Raw genomic sequence first — 23,452 nt, 5'->3', positions numbered from 1 at the left:
GAAAGCTATATACTTCATATTTTTTACAAAAACTACCTTATTTCCTTTTAAATATTCTCAATTAAATGATACATTTCGTTATTTTTATAATCAATGATTCAAGTGTTCAGAATATTGAAAAATTCATCTTCAGCAATAGCTCCACTCTTGTTTCTTAATATTCTTTCTTAATATCATCCATGTTATCAAATTTAAGTCCTTATACTCCTCTTCACAATATGTGAAAATAAAATGAAAATCACACTGAGCTTAGGTCAGGTGAATGTGCCAAATAAGGCAGCACTACCATAGAATGTTTTGTAGACAGGTTGTAAAAACAAAATGTTCTGTTTCAAAAGTAAGGTCTTTCTTGACAAATATTGATGTACAATCTTTTTAGAAATTTTAAGAGGCTTGAGTAACGATTTGGCCTGTTGGAAAAACTCTGGATGGGCTATATAAACCCTTTCATCTCCCCACCCAAAAAATTAGTATTATAATTGTACCAACTTGATCAGACCACATTTTTAACAGGGAATAATGAGCATTACTGTGATGTTAGTTTTATCTTGTGAATCTTGTGTTTTATTCATTTGTTTCTAATGTTCAGATATGAATAAAGATATTAATGATGATTGATTGAACAGTGTTTCCTATAGGATTGGGTGTTGTTTTGTTTCTGGGTCATAACCATAGCACCATGACTCATCACCAGTAATGATCTTAGGGAGGAAATCTAAATAAGTTTTAAGCTGTTCTTTCAAAGTATGAGACACTTGAACTCAACGTTCTTTTAGATTACATGTCAGTACTTGGTTCGCTTAAACTCACCACCACAAAAAACAACAGCATGGGCAAAAGCGATCAATACAGATGTCAGAACAAGCCAGGTTGACGACACAGACAACACTGATCTACTGCTAATGAGATGCACTTTACACGTCTAGTAGAAAATTTACATGCCACGCAAGCTCCACCCCTGGCAGCGCTATTGGGTACTCCCTCTTAGTAAGCAAATATCCTTACAAAATAAATTTAAAAACTAACATTTCAATAGCACTCTGCAAACCCATCATAATACCATTAGTCTACTTTTACAAACTGTTCTTTACATATACTTTCATTAATCCAGAAATCAATGGTCTATTCTTATCGATGTTTATTATATGTCCAAAATCACATAGCTGCTGCCCATGGGATAAGGCAGTTAACCAAGAAACAAAAATTATCAACTCAATGAAATCTACCATACACATACCAAGTAAATCACACAAAGAGAAAAACTGTCTAGGTCTTTCAGAAAATGTTATATGTTGTAGTAGGATGACAAAGAATGACAGAGAATGTTACATTCAGTCTTCTGCAAAGATAGGCAAAACAAATCACATACAATAAAATACTGTAACTGTAATATATTTATACCTCCAATGAGTCTCCAGTAATGACGAGGGCACAGTCCTGTTTCTTTCGGAAAGAATTGAGTTGTTGATGCGCGTCTGTGCGAGTGACGACAGGTGCAAACACGTACAGATCCTGCGTGCGTGAAACCAGTCGACTACTCTTGGCGATACAAGTGGCAGTCTCCAACTTGTCTCCAGTTAACATCCACACCTGCCAAATCACACCATATTTCACAACACATTCATCAATATATAGGATTGTAACCTTTATTTTGGATCCATTATAATTAAAATATTATGCACATTGCTATAATAATTTGTGATCATAATGATAAATTTGAGTTTTCTTGTTAATTATGATAATTAACAACAGTAGTGAAACTGGTAGAAATACGTGTTGTCACGTATAAGGTTATATTGCTCCGATTTCCAGATTTTATTTTATAAAGTTCTTTAGAGATCAATAAGTTTTGGAAAAAGAGACTGTTAATAAAACATCAGTTCTTCAAATTCCAATAATATCTTTACAGGGGGTTTAATTTTATATTAAAAAACACTTTGTGAAAAAAATTGTTAGTAGATAATTTGGTCACTAGTTTTACGTAAACAATTACTTAAATTATAAAACTACCTAATTTTAGCTTATTCTTGTAATTTAAATGAGTGATGATGATAATAATATAACAATTTTTAATTGGATAGAGTGATTTATTCAATACAACCTTTGATTTGTTAACCCCAAATGGGATTACCTGAGTACACCAAACTGTATCAATAGGATACTTCTTTTAGTTTTTCAAAATCCTCTGGAGAGACGCTAACAAATTAAGACTAGTTAGCTGTCACTGAGCACATTACAATATTAGTAGTCTTATAAGGATTAATACAAACCCATTTATGTCAACACATTACTTATTATTTAAAGAATCCTATTTAAAACTCTGGGTATCATATTGCTCTAATTCAGTTTCTTTTTTTTGCATTAGCATATTAGATGTTGTTTATAACCAGTGGTATTAATTAGGTGAATATTACAGCTCTGAACTAGCTGAGGACCAAAAGGAGGAGGCAAATATGGTTATTTAGAATAAAATAAATGTTGCCTAATGCCATTTAGCCACGGAAAATAAAATGTGAGTCAAACTAGAGAGCACCAGCTACTCCATCATCTATGGCACAGGATTTTGGATCTGAGTTAGAAATATTGTACTATATCAACTAATACTTAATTCTGTTTGATAAATCTTTGCACAAAGAAGCTTAATGGGATTGTAAAACAAAACCAAATAGTATATCCTAAAACTAACAGAGGGGCTAAAATATAAGGACTATTATGCCTAAAAACAAAATAAATGATTGTACAAACCACATTTAAAATTTACTTAACATTCTGTCACAGACCACAGTAAATGTAACAAAAGACAAGATCCACAAAGGAGAAAGTGACTGATCATAACCAACAACCACACATTTCGTCAAAGAAGCAATTTTTAGATCAAGAATTCCATGTCTTACCTTGATTCCAGCATTACGAAGAAGCTCAAGTGTTGTGCGCACTTTGTCTTGTAGTTTGTCCTCGACTCCTGTCACACACAGTAGTTCCATCTCTCTTTCCAGGCTCTCCACCACAGCTGAGACTCGAGAGCCTCTGTCTGCAATAGCCATGCGGGCTGCGTTGTACCTTGTCTGCAACATATATCACTATGTTAGTGATCCTGTCACACACAGTAGTTCCATCTCTCTTTCCAGGCTCTCCACCACAGCTGAGACTTGAGAGCCTCTGTCTGCAATAGCCATGCGGGCTGCGTTGTACCTTGTCTGCAACATATATCACTATGTTAGTGATCCTGTCACACACAGTAGTTCCATCTCTCTTTCCAGGCTCTCCACCACAGCTGAGACTCGAGAGCCTCTGTCTGCAATAGCCATGCGGGCTGCGTTGTACCTTGTCTGCAACATATATCACTATGTTAGTGATCCTGTCACACACAGTAGTTCCATCTCTCTTTCCAGGCTCTCCACCACAGCTGAGACTCGAGAGCCTCTGTCTGCAATAGCCATGCGGGCTGCGTTGTACCTTGTCTGCAACATATATCACTATGTTAGTGATCCTGTCACACACAGTAGTTCCATCTCTCTTTCCAGGCTCTTCACCACAGCTGAGACTCGAGAGCCTCTGTCAGCAATAGCCATGCGGGCTGCGTTGTACCTTGTCTGCAACATATATCACTATGTTAGTGATCCTGTCACACACAGTAGTTCCATCTCTCTTTCCAGGCTCTCCACCACAGCTGAGACTCGAGAGCCTCTGTCTGCAATAGCCATGCGGGCTGCGTTGTACCTTGTCTGCAACATATATCACTATGTTAGTGATCCTGTCACACACAGTAGTTCCATCTCTCTTTCCAGGCTCTTAACCACAGCTGAGACTCGAGAGCCTCTGTCTGCTATAGCCATGCGGGCTGCGTTGTACCTTGTCTGCAACATATATCACTATGTTAGTGATCCTGTCACACACAGTAGTTCCATCTCTCTTTCCAGGCTCTCCACCACAGCTGAGACTTGAGAGCCTCTGTCTGCAATAGCCATGCGGGCTGCGTTGTACCTTGTCTGCAACATATATCACTATGTTAGTGATCCTGTCACACACAGTAGTTCCATCTCTCTTTCCAGGCTCTCCACCACAGCTGAGACTCGAGAGCCTCTGTCTGCAATAGCCATGCGGGCTGCGTTGTACCTTGTCTGCAACATATATCACTATGTTAGTAATCCTGTCACACACAGTAGTTCCATCTCTCTTTCCAGGCTCTCCACCACAGCTGAGACTCGAGAGCCTCTGTCTGCAATAGCCATGCGGGCTGCGTTGTACCTTGTCTGCAACATATATCACTATGTTAGTAATCCTGTCACACACAGTAGTTCCATCTCTCTTTCCAGGCTCTCCACCACAGCTGAGACTCGAGAGCCTCTGTCTGCAATAGCCATGCGGGCTGCGTTGTACCTTGTCTGCAACATATATCACTATGTTAGTGATCCTGTCACACACAGTAGTTCCATCTCTCTTTCCAGGCTCTTCACCACAGCTGAGACTCGAGAGCCTCTGTCTGCAATAGCCATGCGGGCTGCGTTGTACCTTGTTTGCAACATATATCACTATGTTAGTGATCCTGTCACACACAGTAGTTCCATCTCTCTTTCCAGGCTCTTCACCACAGCTGAGACTCGAGAGCCTCTGTCTGCTATAGCCATGCGGGCTGCGTTGTACCTTGTCTGCAACATATATCACTATGTTAGTGATCCTGTCACACACAGTAGTTCCATCTCTCTTTCCAGGCTCTCCACCACAGCTGAGACTTGAGAGCCTCTGTCTGCAATAGCCATGCGGGCTGCGTTGTACCTTGTCTGCAACATATATCACTATGTTAGTGATCCTGTCACACACAGTAGTTCCATCTCTCTTTCCAGGCTCTCCACCACAGCTGAGACTCGAGAGCCTCTGTCTGCTATAGCCATGCGGGCTGCGTTGTACCTTGTCTGCAACACATATCAGAATGTCAGTGATCCTATTGTCCACAGTAGTAGTTACCCACCCATTTCTTTTTACCCTTGAACCTAGACATCTAACTAAGTAACTTTATAGTACAATGACATTGCAAGTTGCAAACATTCCAAGTATTTTGGAATCATTGTAGACCAACTTTTAACTTCCATGAACCATGTTTAAAAGACAGGAGGCAGCTAGACTAGAACTAATATTTTACAACATTCATTTATTAGTACAAAGAGAAGGTACAAAAGATTTATGTATTCAACTCTCCGGCTACTTTTGGTTTTATTTTGAGGAAATCCAAAGCTGGTATTTCCAGTAAACTGCAACCATCACATTTTCTGTACAAATAATTACGAAAAGAGATTAGCAATATAAAGGACCCAGTAATTATGACTATCTATGGAAGACAAAAGCCCTTGACACTTGAGGAATTTGAGATTTTTATGTTAATGGAGCAACAAAGGGAATCACCCAAATGTTTAGGACAAACTATTTGCTGAAAGTGGTCTTCTACAACATACATTCTCTATGGTGATAGAACAAGCAGAATATTTCAAATGGCAATTTCTGGTGATATACCTAATTTAGAATATATAATTAGGAATAAAAATGTTATGTTACTAGACATTTATTATGTTGTTGATAAGTTTTGCTGCCCCCATTAAAAAAGACTCACAACTAATACTATTTAGTAAAATCAAGAATTTTTTTGGGATCCAGCATCATAAGTTTTAATAATGGCAAACATATCCAGGCACTAGGTACACTCAAAAGAGACTTTTTTCACTTCAATTTTGTAAAATGAGTAATACATTCCCATTATTACAAAAGGATTACTAACTAAGATCAAAAGTATTCTAATATTATGTTAATTAAGATTTGCTATAGAAATATTAAACTTATAGTAATATTCAGGTGCCATTACATTTATATTAAGAACAAAACTTTCTTCATTCATTCATAATACATGATTTAACCCTTTCATGCCCAAATTATGAAAAAGTAAGAAAAAAAATAATTTTCTGTAAACAAGCTTTTATTTACACTTTGAGTAAACACTTTTCATTAATTATTTTGAAAATCCATTACAATTTAAACATTTAGGAAACTGTGTCCATATGGATTCTATAGGAACACAAGTATCCAATATCAATTACTTTGTCACTACACAATTATTTGCCCATAGGTGCCATATGGCACTAATTTACAAAAAAAAAAAATAAACTTTTAGATACATAGGAGAATAATAACAATAACATTTTGTATTTTCTTGAACAATGTATTATTTACAATACTGGTCAAAATTATTACAAATTGCAATATACACAGTTAAATACTAGTCACAGGTAAATCAAATTGAATCCATATGGCACCTACAGGTACAGCAGGAACCATGACGTTTGAACAAAATAACTGAATCCATATGGCACTTACAGGCATAGGAAGAACTTCACTACCATAAAACAATGAACTTGTCATGCCTATTGAATCCATACGGATTCAATTATACTTTGGGTGTTTTACAAAAGATTATACCACTTATCTTAATTTTATGTAAGTAAATACATTTGTGAAAGCCCAGGCAACATCATAATAATTTTTTCCCACTTTCCATAACAATAGTAAATAATACTAATTTATCTCTGAAAATTATGAATCCAGCAGTTGATATAGTAGCTGTGAGTTCAGCTGAACAAAACCATTTCTTTTGAGAATTTACAGGTCTGCCAACATGAAAAAAATCATTTTCCCACCCAAACATCAAATTTACCCGTCCCCAGAGTTTAAAATCTGTAAGATTTCAGATGTTAGCTCTAGAAAATCAGAAAGAAACTGAATCCATACGGAGCCTATGGGCAGGAAAGGGTTAAGTAATGAGTCAAAATGAACTGAAATCACATGTAAAAAAATGGATTCAGTAAACTTTCTTCCCTTCATTGACTATGTAGTAACCAATAGTTATAAGATTCAGCTGTTAAACATAACCTTTGAACATGGTAGGAAGAATTAAGTTTATTGTGATTTTGTAAACAAATAATATATCAAATTATCTAACTATTTATTTTTGACTTAATAAATTGCTCTTCCAGCAAAGGGTTAATTTCCCCGTTAAATTCACCATAGTTGGATATAATTAAATAACTGTATCAAATTATAGATGTCAAAATAATTATAGATCCTCTGAATGGTCACCAGTGCTGAGTTTTGAATTAAATGTAAACTTCAGTGTTTATTTTTAAATTTCAATTTATTTGAATTAAAATTAATACCAACAATTAAGAGGTAAGTACTTTAAAATAAATATACTAAAAATATTTATAAGATGATCAAATTGTAATAATTATACTAAAAATCATTTATACTAATATGTGTATTTCATTTAACCTAGAAGCGCTTTGAGTTACAATATTGGCCTGTTTAACCCTTTGCATGCCAGCCCATTTTCCAAAAGTACTACCCAGAAACGCCAAGCAGCCATTCTTTTCAAACATACACCTAAGGGTATATAAAATTAATTACTGAATTTCCTAATATAACCGTTAAATAAAGCCTTTCAAAACATCTAATAAAAGTAGAACTGATAATATTTTGCATTTAAAAAAAATTATTTTGTCATTTTCTTTAGCTTTGAAGTTGTAGCTTTCTTACTGGCTAGATGTAACCAAACATATGTTTTTTTTTGGACAGCTGATACATTGTTAATAGTTTCCCTCCAAACAAATTGAGGTTATGTTCAAGAAGATTGAAGTTTTCTCTTCAACTGGGGAAATTTTCATTTTGATTTGGTAAGTTTTTGCTGGTTTTTTTAACTAATACAAAAATCAATTCTTGATGTCACGTCCGTAACAAAAAAACTACTAAAAGTTTAAATACCAATTGTAATAGTTGGTTAATCAACATGAAATTTTATAAAAGTTAGGAGTGTACCTTTTTTAATTAATTGGTAGTCTTTATGTGAATGAATAAAAATATTTTCGACAAAAAATAAGTGTTACAGACGTGACATCTCGTACTGTTTAAACACGATACTATCTTGTCTGATATGGAAAAGGCAGTGTTTAACAGCTTGTGTGTGCTTTTAAAACCTATAGGCCTACTTGAAGTTTGTTTTTGTACCTTGCAGTGATTTCAGTAGCCTAGGCTTACATGGTGCCTTGTGTTTCCAACCTTAAAAAAATGTGTGCTAAACATTAAACTTCGTTTGAGTAAAATATGCCAATATAATTAAGGTTGTGGGTGAGTGGTGATATCAAACCCTTAGATAGCCTACAGTATTTGTAATTTTAATGGATTCCTAACAAACAGTAAAGGTTAAAACCTTCACTTGTCTTCATTGGGCATTCCTATTCGCCAGTTACTGAGTTACTGGACATACCCACACCGCAACTGGATGAAGTGGGCAGATGTGATCACCGCTTAGGCCTACTGATTACAAAGAGGTTACATTTCTAGTTATGTTATAGTCTTAAACTTATAGTTTTGGAGTGGTTATTTAAAAACTAATATAACCTGTTTTATTTTTCCAGAAAATGTCGAGTAGAGATCGTGTTGCCAAATGCAGAGCGAAGAAGAAGGAAAAATCCAACTAAGTGGCAAGAGCATCTTGAGAAAGATAAGTTGCGTAAGACAGCCGTCAGAGCTAAGGAAAAAGAAGATTTACATGGTGATAAATAAACTTTTACTCCTAAAAAGGGAAAAAAAAATGATAGGGAAAGACAGCGTCGTTGCAGGTTGAGAAAGAAAAATGTTAATGTTGAAGTCCTCTGGGTCTGTTCTTGGCTCTTACAAAAGTCCAAGAACCCTAGGAAAGGCTGTGAAGAAGGTAAAAGCTTTGTTGCCTAAGAGTCCGTCAAAAAAAGTGCAGTTTTTAAGCGTTTAATGTATGAAAACCTTGGTCCTGAGATAGTTAAAAATATTTTTAAAACAAGAAAATCTGGATCAAGACAACTATCAGAAGAGTGCAAACAGAGCGTGATTGAATTTTTTAACAATGATGAGATTAGCCGTCAGGCTCCAGGAAAAAGGGGATGTCAAATCTGTAAAGGACCCTCTTACTGGGAAACGGGGCCTGATCCAAATTCGCCATTATGGTTATGGGAATTAGAGAGGCTTATGAACAGTTTAAAAGTTCGCATCCAGACGAGAAGATTTCAAAAATCTAAGTTTTTATAGCTTGCGGCCTAAACACATCCTGCCCTTAAGTGAGATGCCCCATACAGTATGTGTTTGCATTAAACACGCCAACTTCTCGTTCTTGATTGAACCAATATCTAAATTTCATCCTGCATTCCCAAAAACTCATAATGAGGCTTTTAGGGTCAGTTTGTTGTGATACAGAATCAGTGACCTGTATGACAAATGAATGCGAGAACTGTATTCAAAAATTAGAGACTCTGCTGAGTTCTGATGTTGATATGAATAAAAGGGCTCAAGTGGAAGGAGTGGAAAACAGTAAATAATAGACCTAAGTTGGTAGAAAATACTACAACGTTGAAGAGGATGGTTTTAACATTAAACAGTCAACTAGCTGCATTTTTAAGACGCACACATATATTAAAAGAGTAACAGGCACAATACTTTGAGAAGTGTAAAAAATCTTTGACCAAGAACCCAAAAAGTGCTGTAATGCAAGTAGACTTTGCAGAAAATTATTCGATCATCCAACAGGATGAAATTCAAAGCGCTCACTGGGCTCATAACCAAACTACAATATTTACCTGTTGTATTTGGCACAATGACAAAGTATACAGTTTTGCTGTCATAAGTGATGACTTGAAACACAGCAAAAACTCAGTGTTTGCTTTTATGAAGGCAATTATAAGTTAAATTTAAGGAAGTAGTTCCACAAGTAAATAAGTTGATTGTTTTTTTCAGACAACTGTGCAGGCCAATTTAAGAGCCGGTATAATGTCGCAATTGTCTGCTACGCTGAGAGAAGATTTTGGAGTTACGTTGGAGTGGAATTTTTTTTTGCTTCGGGGCACGGCAAAGGGGCAGTTGATGGAGTGGGAGGTTCTGTCAAGAGAACTGTCCTGGAGGGAAGTTCAAGGGAGGCAATGTTTTGTGAGCACGCCTTATGATTTTTATGAGACAGCCAAAGTAAAGTGCAAAGAGACTGTCATTTTATTTGTCCCACAGGCTGAAGTAGATTCAGTTGCAACACTCCTCACTAAAAGATGGGACAACCTGATTGAGATACCTAAAATACAATCAACGCATCACTTTCAGGGGTATGACGATAACTACATGCTCATTGGTAAGACATCGGTTGATTTTGATGTTAAAAGTTCCAATTGTAGAAGAATCTTTAAGTGATGAACCTTCAAGTGAAGAAGAAGACAACCCTTCTAGTTCAATGACTCTAACAAAAGATCATGACCGCTTCTATAGGTTTAAGGGATGTGTATACTGACTCTGAGGACAGCTCTAAAGAAGAAGAAGAAAATACAACGAAACCTGCTCCATACACATTTGATGAATTGAAGCTGGATGTGTACCTTGTCGTTCTCATTTACCACGGGGTAAAAAGACTTTGAATTTTGTGGCAGTAACTCAAGGAGAAGTACAGCCTGATCGTGAAATTGAAGTTATGTTTATGGAACCTTATGGAGGCAAATCTACGTTTAAGCCTAATGAAAATGACATAAGCTTTATATCTTGTGACCAGATCGTTGGCATTTTGCCTAAAAACCTGATATAATTACCAAGGGAGGTAGAATTCTTTACCAGTTTAAAAAAATGATGTTGCTCTGTAAAAGTTAGGGACTTGGACTTTTGTCAAAGCCTCTGTCACTAAGACAATTTAGTCATTATTTTATTTATTATTATTATTTTATTGTTACTGACTAGTCAGTAATAATTCTTCTTGTAATTTTTTACATTATTCAGGTTTTAGATCAGGTAAAAGTTTTTCCACCACTCACGGTGATTTTTCTCTCGCCCATGGCGATTTTAGCCCTCACACACACATATATTACATTGATTATATTATTATTAATTATATTATTACATATAATATATGTTTAAAGTGTGCATTGTGTCAAATAAATGGTTTTTTAATGAGAAAATTTTTACTTTATTGTCACGTCCGTAACAAACCCCAGTCACGTCCGTAACAATGTTTACATTTTTTTATTTTTTATTTCCAATGTTTTCTGATTAGACATTAATGTTTCCCAGTAGGAAATTTTCTTAAGACTATCACAGATAATTTTAAATTGCATATTCTCAAATAATTAACAGACTTTTAAACAGTTGTCATACTATGTCAGAACCTAGGTGCTTTTCACGTCACGTCCGTAACACCAAACTCTATTAGATATGGCATTAAAACAAATAATGTTATGTATTTTATATTCAGGATGAAATTGTATACACATTTGTCTATCTGCTTGGTATTTAATTATTTATAGAAAAAAAAAAAAAACTTTAATTTTTATTCTAATGAGAAGGTGTGTAACTGTCACGTCCGCAACAAAAGAATGGCTGCAAGGGCATTTTCAGCAGTTTTGCAAGCTTTCACTAAATGTATCATAACTTTTTTATTTTTTAACAGATATTGATGATTTTTTACCATTATTTTGCTTATGAAATGCCCTTGTTCTGTTGGTAAATTTTAGTTGCATAAATGTACTTTAAACTTATAAAAAAGTTAAAAATTAAGAAAAAAAATTTAAAATTTCCAAAAAACATTTTTTTTTAGCACAAATAAGTGGTTTAAAAAAAATGTATGCTGATTTCCTGTTATATCCTAGTAAACTATATCTAACCCTTAACCTAATTACAAAATTTCAAAAGCCTACCTTATATAGAAGTCCAGTTATGATTTTTTTCACTAAATGTGACACGGGCACAGTTTTTGTAATTTGCATGGACGTTGTATGTAATGTTACACTATATTCACAAATCAATATTTGACACTATACAAATCGGTACTTTGGGATTATACCAACCACACCAGTATGGAGAACACAAAAAAATAAATTTATAGATATATTATAAACAAACATTGTAGAACGAAAAAACAACTCTTTAATTACAAAATTACAAACTTACAAAGATTATCAATTGTTAATGAGGTCAGATTCGCTAAAACTTTTTTCAATGAACTTAGAACGTTATAAAACGATGTATTTGAGTAACAGAACTAACATTCCATCAATCAACAAGCATTTCCAGGTATTGTGATCGGTATTGTGGTCGCTGTTATCTTATCTTTCTCGAGAATCCCGATTACAGCAGGCCGCGGCATCACATGATTATTTAAGTTTTTTGCATGGTACATAATTGCCTTTCCATTACAATTCAAGTTATATTTCTGATCAGCCCCTCTAGAATTATATTTACTGATAGATACTATCTCGAGGGATGTTTTTCTTTCGTTGACATCAGCGCGAGCTTCGGAAGCACCTTCGGCCGGAGGCACTCGCATTTTGGGTGGCGGAGTTTGATCAAGAATAATAACAAGTTTTGTGTGTTATTTTCAATAAAGAGTTTAGTTTTTGTTTGGTAATGTTTGTTTTTGTTGAATTTTTGTGTTTGGAGAAATGTAGGGGTAAAATACGAAAGTACAACAAAGCGAACGGGCGGCGAGACTCTGCAATCACGTTATCTACTACACCGCTCGACTTTGACCTCTGTCTGAGGATGGGGAGGGGTTTGCGATAAGACAATTCCTGTTTTATACTGACGAAATATTGTTCTACGCTAATCTAGTAATCAGTAGAAGCTAAATGTCAACTGTCTGAGGATGGGGAGGGGTTGCGATAAGACAATTCCTGTTTTATATCGACGAAATATTGTTCTACGCTAATCTATTAATCAGTTGAAGCTAAATGTCAAATAACGATTCATGTCTGGGTGTGGTCGGTATAACCCCAAAGTACCAATGAATCTAATAAAAGGGGCATAGTAAAAATGCCCTAACAACAAAAGTAATGAGAGAATTACAACCGTAAAAAACGCATAGCAACACGAACGTAACCTCAATCTCGACCAAAAAATTCAACAACTGCGAAGCTCAAATACGACCAAACAAACAGTCCATAAAGGAATTAACTACTTTGTGGTTGCAAAGTAACTAATCGACTATCGATTAGTCAAAATTTTGCGGCAATCAGATGAACTATAAGAAAATTACAGGCGAAAAACGTGACGTACCTATATTACGGCCGTTGGCGATTTTCAGTTGAGTAGCCGACGGCCGTAATACCGGTACGTTGGCATGCAAAGGGTTAAATCATACAAATATATATTTTCTATGAATGTAACTGATATAATATAATTTCAGGTTTTTCAAAAATGCCTTACTATGACAGTAATTCTTCTTACTACAGGGAAAGTACAGCTGGTCCTTTACATTATACCTATACACTTGATAGAAAATGTGATTTCATGATTGATAGAAACATGAACAAACAAGATGACTATTGCAATGTTTTGCCTGAAAGGTTTAACAGAAGACCTCCACAAATCTCAAAATTGCGTACTATTCTGTCAGAGACCATAACAAATGTAACAAAAAACAACCAACTCCAGAAGGGAGAAAGCGTAGAACTAACACTAGAAATAGAGTTGATGAGGACAAAAGACAACACCCCAACAAATTCGCTAGTAGAAGTAACTATCATACAACACAATAAGAGCAAAGAGCAGGCTGCACAGGACTGTGATTCTAGGAAATGCCCACCAGACATCCCTTTTCAAGCACAGCTGAAAAATTCCAGAAGCGAATCTCCTTCTGAGAAAAGAAGGAATTGGTTCCAAAGGGTCATCACTAAACCAAATTGTGAAAACATAAAAAAATTTGACAGTGTAGAACATAAAATTCAGGAAAATCCAATAAACCATCTTAAAAAAAACTATAAGCAAAATGAGGATACAAATAATAGCATAAATATCAGAAGCAATTTTGTGACAATTTTACCAGAGGCAAGTCCCTTAAGTATCCACTATACAAAAGGTTACCAGAGAGTATCCCCATCACATTTTACAAAGGACAAAGCAAGAAATGTAATGACTCCAAGAAAAGACTCACTTGCCAAGAAACTAAGCAATATTTTTTTACCAACTAGAAATGCAGATAAAAACCATGTTGTTCAAACAGCACTGACAGCATTAAAGAAAGAAGTAGATAACATGAAATTGGTGATAGATAAAGACAAAAATAACCAAACTGGAATGCAGTCTAAGAAAGCTCCAGTTCATAATTTAGGGAAACTTGTAAGTAACATACTGGTGGATGCAATGGAAAATTTTGGTGAAACTAACAAAAGTGAAGGCGAAGTCGACACTTTGCCTGTACAATATCAAAGTTATTTTGAACCCGTCATCAAACCAAATGATAAACAATTGGTGAAAACTTTCAATGAAAGTAAACCAAAACTTAAGGTAAAAATGATTGCTGAGTCACATTCTGATACTTGTTGCTTTAAACCTATTTACACCACTTCACCATCCTTGCAAACATCAATTTCTATGAGTGACTGCCGGTCACTGCAGGAAGCAAAATCACCACCAGAAACATTAGATATTATTGGTGATTCAACAAACATACCGTCTGGGGATAGACATAACAAATCCATCAGAGAAAATAAATATTCAAGAGATCAACAGAAGGATGCAAAGGGTGATGCAAGTAACATCGGGAAGAAAGATATACCATACAAGAAAAAGAAAAAATCACCACGTACAAAAAAGAGTGTGGTTAATTGGGGAGGGCATATAATTCAAGTAAATAAGAAAAAGAAAAGCAGAATTGAACATTTGATAGTGAAAGAGTTACAGAACTTGGCATTAAAAGAGGGAATGGAATGTGATGTTATGCCTCTACCACCAATTAACAATGATATCGAACAGATAAGTGCTGTTGGAAAAATTTCCTCATTTATTTGTGAACTTGACGTTAGTGATCAAGCATTTGAGAAAGAAATTAAGAAACTAAAACCAACAGATAAAACACTGCACCGGCCATTTCAACAGAGTTTAGAGAGGATTCAACGTTTCTATACTAACAATAAAGGCCATATTACAAAACAACCAGTAGCAAAATTGAAAAGAACTAAGAAAGAAAAGAGACTGACTTCAGCAATTACAGATTGTTACGAGTCATGTAATTACTCATTTGAAGTAAACGCAGAAAACTTTAGTCAGAAAAAAACTAGTGACACTCTCACTAAACAACTTAGAACTAACATAGCTAAGGGGAAATCTGAAGCTACATATTTAAATGCTACAGAAGACAATGAAGTAAAAGTAACGTATTTGAATAAAAATGTAAAAAATTGGAGTGCAGAATCAAACAATATACGATTTGAAAAACCGACAATGGAATGTTCCCGAAATAGTAAAACAACTAGTACAAAAACACAAACTAATAAAAATAATAATATAAACTCTGTTGTATCTACAGGATTTGTTAAGGTGATAAAGTCTGATGATTCTACTTGGCACAGATATTTGCGAGAACAAGATGAGTCAGGGAGTAGACTCTCGACACAAGTAATGACTGTAACTAGTACTGAAACTGCTATCAAATTTCATTCAGGAGCTTCAAATGATTTTGAAACAAACATTGAACTAGAAGTAGATATTAAAGATTTAGAATTAATACTCAAAGAGGCCAAAAAGAAACAAACAACAGACAGATATGTGATAAATGCCAAATGGAACGAAGGCAATAAAAAAAGGAAGAAAAACATTAGAATTACAGGAAAAAACAGTCCAGCCTATACAAATCGATTGTTATCAAATGCTGCCAGAAAGCTTGAAAATTATGTAAAAATAAAACAAAGACAAAGGTGAATCTTTAAATCAAACACAAATATATTTGAAAGAAAGCAAAATATAGCTATAATAATTTGAAAATGTTGCTTTCTTTCATTAGAAATTAGAAGTAGATTAAAGATACTAAGTACAAAATGATTTACTGTATAAACAAGTAATTTGTTATCAATTAAGTTTTTGACACAGAGTGGTCGATTTCAGTATCTAGCACCAAAATGCGCCACAAGTGTGTGCAGTGGCCTAGCCTCGCATTTTGGCGACTGTTGCCGGTTCTCGCATCTCAACTCAGCTTGAATATAGGTGTATCGTTTCTCAGACGTGGCAAAATGGTGAAACTATTCAAAACCTTTCCTTATCTCACTAACGATGTCAATGATTTATGCAGAAATGGACGGATGCATCTACTAAATAGGCATTGATTTTTAGATCTTGGTTACGACACAAGCAGGGGGCGGTATGCGTCCAACAATATGGTTTGCTAAATAATGAGCATAGAATGGGATAAAATTTGCCACTTGTACCATATCAGAGCTCTTACTATTAATCCGCCTGTAGCAGCGGTTCACACAGCGAGAATCGCGAAAGCCTAATCTTGGCAACTCACAACGATTGGTCCTGCCGCGATTTAGAGCGATTTCACACAGTTCACCAAACGCCGACAAATCACAGATCAAAGTTGACTAAAAGAAATAAAATTAAAAGTGCGTGTATGACGGTTTTAAAAGATAATTGTATTTCCCAACCTTCCGTAAATTTCAGTGATATTTTTATACCATTAATAAAAAAAGAAATCCATCCCAAAATTATGAATTGCAAACCATATTTTTCTACATAATTCTTTTATAATTTATTAGTTTTTGGTCTTTACAGTTTGTTTTAAATTTTATTCTATTTTATCAAGAAGTTTATATTTAAGTAATATTCTTTCACAGCAAACACAGTAACATTTCATCATGTGAAATAGTACCAATCTATTTGATTATAAGTGACAAAAACAATCAAATAAAAATAAATAGAAGCTTTGATTTAGTGGTTAGTCCACAGATATCACATGTAATATTGCAAATACAAAACAGTAAAATATTTACATTATAGTGTAAAAAAGTAGGCTAATATTTATATGTAATTGAACATCTATGGAATCCTCTCTAACCAAATCCACCGAGATACACATTTGAGAAAAATTTGTGATGAAATAATGTTAAACTTAAATATGTTTAGTGAACGTTTATAAAAAGAATAGAAACTACTGTGCAGTCAAACTTAAAATCATAAAATATATGAACAGCATTGCTTTTTAGTTCCTTGTGAACCAACTTTGCAGCTCACATTTTTGTATATTAGTATAGTCTATGAAGACGAAACATGACACATCACATTTAACTCGAACTTGGTTAATTACAACAGATGGTAATATTCATAAACTAATAACTAAGCTGAGATAAAGGTAGAAAATGTCCAGTATCTCACATCAAAGTCAAGGTACTGTTCCTCAGTGAGAGATTTCTTGGCCACAACGAGTGTACGCAAGCCCTCACGTGCCATGTTGCCACATTCCTCGTCCAGCCAGTCAGTGTACTGCACAATGCCAGACATCACCACATCCGCCCCTTTCAAGTAGAATGTGATCTCGCCAGTTGTAGTATCCTAAACAAATAAATACATTAACATTGTGTAACAGGTCAAATTACGACATTTGAATATTCGCGGGGAATTGGCAGACTGTGACGTCAATGAATCGGCAGACTGTGACATCAGTGAATCACATGTTGTCGAAATTGAGATTTATTTAATAACGAAGACATTTATTGAACTTTATACGGGAAAAGATTTGATTAATTAAAATGAAGTAAACATAACCAAAATTCGTGTTTTAACAAAAACATTAAATAGAATTACGCAGAAGAGCCAATTGTGGTATGAATGACTTGTAAATTTATGACGTCATAAAGCACATGTTGCTAAAAATTTAAATAAAAAAGCTTTGAAAAATTAATAAAAAGAAAATAGAAATACTTAAATTGATTAATTATCGTAAACGTGATAAATTTCGACAATTATAAGAAAGAATTAAATTAAATTTTATTCGTTTAAGACGCTGATTTGAACGAGAGAAAGAGATGAGTGTTGTTTTGAATCAGTATCCGTCGTATTATAACGGAGATTCGTTCTTCTACCATCAGACTCGAAGCAAGGAGGTTGTGTTAGTTCTCGTGGGAAAGTAAATGATCTGTTGTATAGTATATTGAAATTTAATCAAGGATAGGATATTGTTTAGACTTTTAAAATTATCAAAGCACTGCAAGGTGAGTGAGTTTATAATATTTTTGAGAAGTGTGACATTTAATAAACTAATCTCGTGGTCACTTGCTTTGACTTTCTTTAAATATCCCTTTTACAAAAAGTGTGGAGTGATGTTTAAATTTTGTAATTATTACTTAATATATTTTGGAACCCTGACATACACACAGACTTGTCTCTGGTGATAACACCATAGACATTCAAATCTAATAATTTTTGAGTAATACGAGGAAATACAGCTAGCATTGGGCAAGATGGCGACCGATACTATGATGAACAACATGTATAACAACGTGCCACTGGTGACAAGGCGCGTACAACTACATGGTGAGTGAATAATTCTAAAGAACTGACTTTCAGCAAATTATCGTAACCAACGTGGGAGTGACACATAGCAAATTGGTGTTATATAACCTGGGACTCTCATCAAATTTACACTCGCATCAAATTTGACCTACATCAATAGGCGCAGCAACGAGCGGTCCCTCATCAAAATTGACATCTCATCAAATTTGGCTTACAACAATTGGCGCACCAACTGGAGGGCCTCGAAACTTCCAACAACTAATTTAAGTAGGTAGTGGTAGCATATTTTAGACTAAGTGAAAATTACTGTTTTTATATAATTGTAAATTGTATTTTCAGGTGTGTGTCTAGAAGAAGTAATGACAAATTATTATTAGTCTATAAGTTTGATAACTTTGAACAACCTAGTTATAATATAAATTGGTAAAATTTTTCCTGGTAGGCTAATAAAACAAAAATAAGGCCTAAATTAAATTTTTCAAATTAAACATAGCTACAAAATGGAAGGCGAACAAAATAATGAAGGGCCCACACCAATATTTAGATCAATAGAAATAGATCTTCATAGCTCAACTAATACAGGGTTTTTAGGTTGGTCATCCCCTAATACAGTTTAGAACAGGAAGTGTCGACAAGAGATGACAGAAATTCATTAGAGAATGAGGTTAGCAGAGTCAGTATTTTCAGTAGGAGTTGATCTAGGGATGAAGGTCTTATTGCATTCATGAGGACTATGATAATAGTCTGAATGAAAAGATAGATAAAAAAAAATAATGAAAAGATGGATAAAAATATGGTGAGGGTTTAAAGAAAAAATAATGAGGAATTAAGGAAGGACTTGAATGAAAAGATAGATAAAAATAATGAAAAGATGGATAAAAATAATGAAGGGATTAAGGGATCTGGAATTATAAAATAGATCAGAATAATGAGGAACTAAAAAAGGGAAATTTTTTAAAGAAGTAATGAACTGTTAAAACGAGACATGGAACAGATGATAGGTGAGTTAAACAATAAAATAGTAGAGACAACGGAGGTTATGAGAGTAGAGATAAATAAAGACTTAAATACTTTCAATAAAGACTTAAAGGGATGAACTTGGAGGAGGGGGTCAGACTTGAAATAAACGAACAAGCTGAGAAAAAACAAAGGTGAGAGGAATAAACTTAAAAGTCAGGTTAGAGAGAGTTACTAACGGAGATAAAGAAATTAAAAGATAAAAGAGAAGAAGATATGAGGGAAATTGAGAAAAGGTTTGTACACATTGAGGATGATAAAAAGAAAATAGATCAAAGATTAGAAAAGATAAATAAGAGATTTAAAACAAGACTAGATGAATTAAATGGTAAGTAGATAGGGACAGAAACTAACTTAGAACTTGACCAGGATACATAAAATGGTAAGGCTACTAGGGATGTAGAAAACAAGTCAGTAACGGGCAGTAGTTTTACAGAAATAGAGGACATGGGAAATAGGGTAGAAAAATCCCTGAATAAGAGATTGGATGAAACTCTAGGGAAATTAGAAAACAAACAAACACAACTAGAAAATATGATGAGAAATCAAAACATGGTGGCATGAGAATAAGCCAACCAGCAAACACAGAAATATTCTTATTGGAATTTGATCCAATAAAAAATAATGTACATCCTATGGAATTTTTGGAAGCTTGTAAAAAATATATAGAGAAAAATGGAGAAGGATGGGACTTCCAGGTATTGATAATCTTAAAATATATGAAAAATGAAGCAGGAAAGTGGGGCGACAGCATATAAATAATTTGGAAAAACTTTGAACAATTTTATAGGAGTTTTAAAGGGAAATATTGGTCCATAGGAGAACAGAAAAAATTTGAAAAAGAACTAATGGGTAACGGTACATACAGGGTTGGATTTGATAATCTAGTAACCTATGTATTGGAATTTTATAATAAAAGCCAGTATTTGGAAACAGAATTGACATGGGAACATTCCTAGCATATATAAGCAAACATGTTCCTAGAACCATAAGTAGTGCAATTGCTGCAGCCCAAAATATTGAAAGATCAGAAGATCTAGAAAACCTGTTGAATCAACTTAAATATACTGAAATAGTGACACATATAGAAGTTATGACAGATCATTTGATAGAGAAATGAGACAACACTCAAAAAAAAATGTAAATCAAATACAAGAATTTAGGACATAGAGATACACCATATAGAGGACACAAGTTAGAGGGAATATTAGAGGAAATAATTTGACTAGAGTAGGCTCATACTACAATAGGAACACATATAATAGGGAGAGACTAGAGTTTGAGAATGATAGGAGAAGACAAAGCAATAATAGGGGTAGAGATACAAATGATTATGGAAAGGAGAAAGAAAGGTATGAAAACAACGAAACGAGGCATCAGAGAGATCAATATGAATATACAAGGGGAAGAGGAAGTATGAGAGGTAATAGATGACTAGAGGAAAACAGATGGAAACAAATGGGTAGGACAGGCTAGAATGAAGGAAACGATTGAGAAAAAGGAACCTAATTTGAGGGATACCAAATGATAGGAGATTCTCAACTTAGGAGATTTGGGGAGAAAATAATGAATTTAAGAGGTGAATATAGAGAGAAAGGAGGAAAAGAGAATTAAACTTATGCATAGGAGGTCAGACAATTGAACAGTTGACCAGAGAGCTAGAGCAACATACAAATAATTTAGAAAAACAGCTAATAGTAATGATAGGTACAAATGATTTATTAAGGTAAAGAAGTAAAAAATATTTGTAATGATTATGATAAACTAGTAGAGGTTTTACTGGAGAAAGCTGATAAACACTCAATCTTGTAACCATTCCACCCATACCAAAGTTTAGGTGAGAATGACATATATCATTTAAATAAACTTGAAAGAATAAATGAACATATAAAAAGTAATAGAAAATAATGAAAAAGTTACAGTTTTAGAAGTGGCAGAGAAGTATTATGATAACTATGAATAGTACAGACTGTAATGTGAAATTATATGAAAAAGGAAATATTCTATAAAGGAAAATGGTGTGAAGATTTAATACATCTGAATAAAGAGGGTCTAACAATTCTAGCAAATGAGCTTAGAAATCTGATAAGATCAGATAAGAAAAAATCCGGACTAAGACTAGGGGTGAATACAGCTTTTATACCAGAAAATGACATCTTTGATGAATTGACCAATGAAGAAAATTATAATTAAATTCCCATAAAACCAGTAGCAGAAGCACTACCTGAGATACTTGGAAAAATAAATAAAGAGGAGTATCACATGATAATAGATTAAGGAAGCCAGGCGACAATAATGTCAGAAAAGTATTATAATTAGATAAAAGAAAGAAGTGTACTTGAAATTTTAGAGCTGCCGGTAACAAATTTGTAAGTATAATAGGAGTAACAGGTATTAGAAGTAAAAATGATTGATAAACAGGTCATATAGAGGTGGAGAATAGAAAATAAATTATTTCAAATAAATTTTCTAGTAGTTAAGCAGTGAACTTGGGAATAATACTAGGATGTGACTTCTTAAGAAAACACAATGCAAAAATTGACTTTGAACATGGTAAGATAAAGTTGGAGGAGATAAAGAAGTATTAATGTTGAATTTACTGAATCAAACAGTGAATCAGAGGATATAGTCAATGGTATACAGTTAAAATTAGGTGCAATTACATAAATACATTAGTAAGTGAAGATGAGTCTGAAAAAATTCTTGGAACAACATAGAATTTCTATTTAAAACACATACAGAAAATATGAAGGACAAAGTTAATGATGAGAAGGATAAACAGGTTTTTAGAAATATTAGAACATTGTGAAGTAAAGGAAAATGAAGATTTAAATAAATTCCCAAAAAGTATACTGATGAAAAATAAAGATATTTTTTCAGATGAACCAGGTTGTATAAAGATTATGAGGCCAAATTAAATATAACAAATGAAAAGCCATTTTTAGGGAGATCCTATCCAATACCTTATTCAAAGAGGGAAGGTGTAAGAAAGGAAATAGAAAATATGTTAAAAGGAGACATAGAGGAGTCTGATAGTCCATATTCTAACCCATTGGTGTGTGTAGTTAAAAAGGATCTGTCATTGAGAATATGTCTAGATAGTGGAATTTGAATCAACACATAATACCAATAGGGAATCACCAATAAACATAGATGATGTATTGAAAAAGTTTATAGAGTCAAATATATGACATCATTAGATAATCACAGGGATTTCTACAAACACAATTAAGTAAAGAGTCCAGAAAATATGTATGTTTGTCTTCGAAGGGAGGAATTTTACAATATAAAAGACTACCATATGGTTTGAATGTTAGTACTGCGTTGTTCATTAAAGGGTTAAACAAAGTATTAGGTCATGACTTGACAGAATTTGTAACTACATAATGTGGATGATATATTAATCACTTCAAACACATATGAAGAACATTTAAAACATGTAGAACAGGTCTTAAGTAGATTAAAAGAAGGAGAATTAATAGTCCAAATTAAAAAATCACAATTTTTAAGAAAAGAGATAAATTATTTAGGATACATTATTTCAGCTGAAGGAATTAAAATGGATAAAAATAAAATTGAACAGATAGTGAATTTTAAGCGACCTACAAACATAAAAGAACTACAAATGTTTAATGGATTATGTTTGTATTATGCAAAGTTTCAAAGACATTATGGCAATTTAATAGGACAGTTAAATCATTTATTGAGTAATCAAAAATAGATATGGAAGTGGGACAGAAAAAGAAGAAAAGGCATTTGGACAAATTAAAACGGAATTTTTAAATGCAGTCATTTTAAAACATCCAGATTTTAACAAACCATTTTATTTAAATACCAGATGCAAGTGAACCTTAACATTAGTGGAATATTATACCAGTTAGTATGAAATCAATGAGGAACAGGTGATATCATTTTATAGCAAGGCTTTAACACAAGCGCAAAAAATTTTACACGATCACAGAAAAGGAACTGTTAGCTGTAGTATTAACTTGTAAAAAATTTAGATCATATTTAATAGGACATCCCAGAGTGATAGTGAGAACAGATCATAAAGCATTGACATTCTTAAAAAGTTGTAAATTAACAAATGGTAGATTGTTGAGATGGGCTTTAG

The 23,452-nt window shown here is 33.9% G+C and overlaps 2 protein-coding genes across 2 annotated transcripts in view; one reads left to right on the top strand and one right to left on the bottom strand.

Moving 5' to 3' along the window:
* The window catches only part of LOC124371201 (probable phospholipid-transporting ATPase IIB), a gene marked incomplete at its 5' end in the record, with an annotated part of 63,195 nt that overhangs the window by 8,861 nt on the left and 30,882 nt on the right, over positions 1-23,452 (bottom strand). The window contains 3 exon segments of the mRNA XM_046829531.1: positions 1,402-1,590; positions 2,895-3,065; positions 17,185-17,361. Coding sequence (XP_046685487.1) covers positions 1,402-1,590; positions 2,895-3,065; positions 17,185-17,361 — 537 coding nt within the window.
* LOC124371200 lies at positions 6,914-15,785 on the top strand. Its single transcript, XM_046829530.1, has 2 exons — positions 6,914-7,212; positions 13,220-15,785. Exon 2 carries the CDS (start codon positions 13,231-13,233, stop codon positions 15,730-15,732), a length of 2,502 nt encoding a protein of 833 aa, XP_046685486.1. The 5' UTR covers positions 6,914-7,212; positions 13,220-13,230; the 3' UTR covers positions 15,733-15,785.

The sequence above is a fragment of the Homalodisca vitripennis genome, unplaced genomic scaffold (assembly GCF_021130785.1).
Source record: "Homalodisca vitripennis isolate AUS2020 unplaced genomic scaffold, UT_GWSS_2.1 ScUCBcl_1061;HRSCAF=4203, whole genome shotgun sequence".
In the NCBI taxonomy this organism is placed as follows: Eukaryota; Metazoa; Arthropoda; class Insecta; order Hemiptera; family Cicadellidae; genus Homalodisca; species Homalodisca vitripennis.
The sequence above is the reverse complement of the archived record's forward strand: the minus strand, read 5'-3'. Positions and strand labels throughout refer to the sequence as shown.

Coding starts and splice junctions, on each gene's coding strand:
- LOC124371200 (XM_046829530.1), top strand. CDS start 13,231: ATGCCTTACTATGACAGTAATTCTTCTTACTACAGGGAAAGTACAGCT.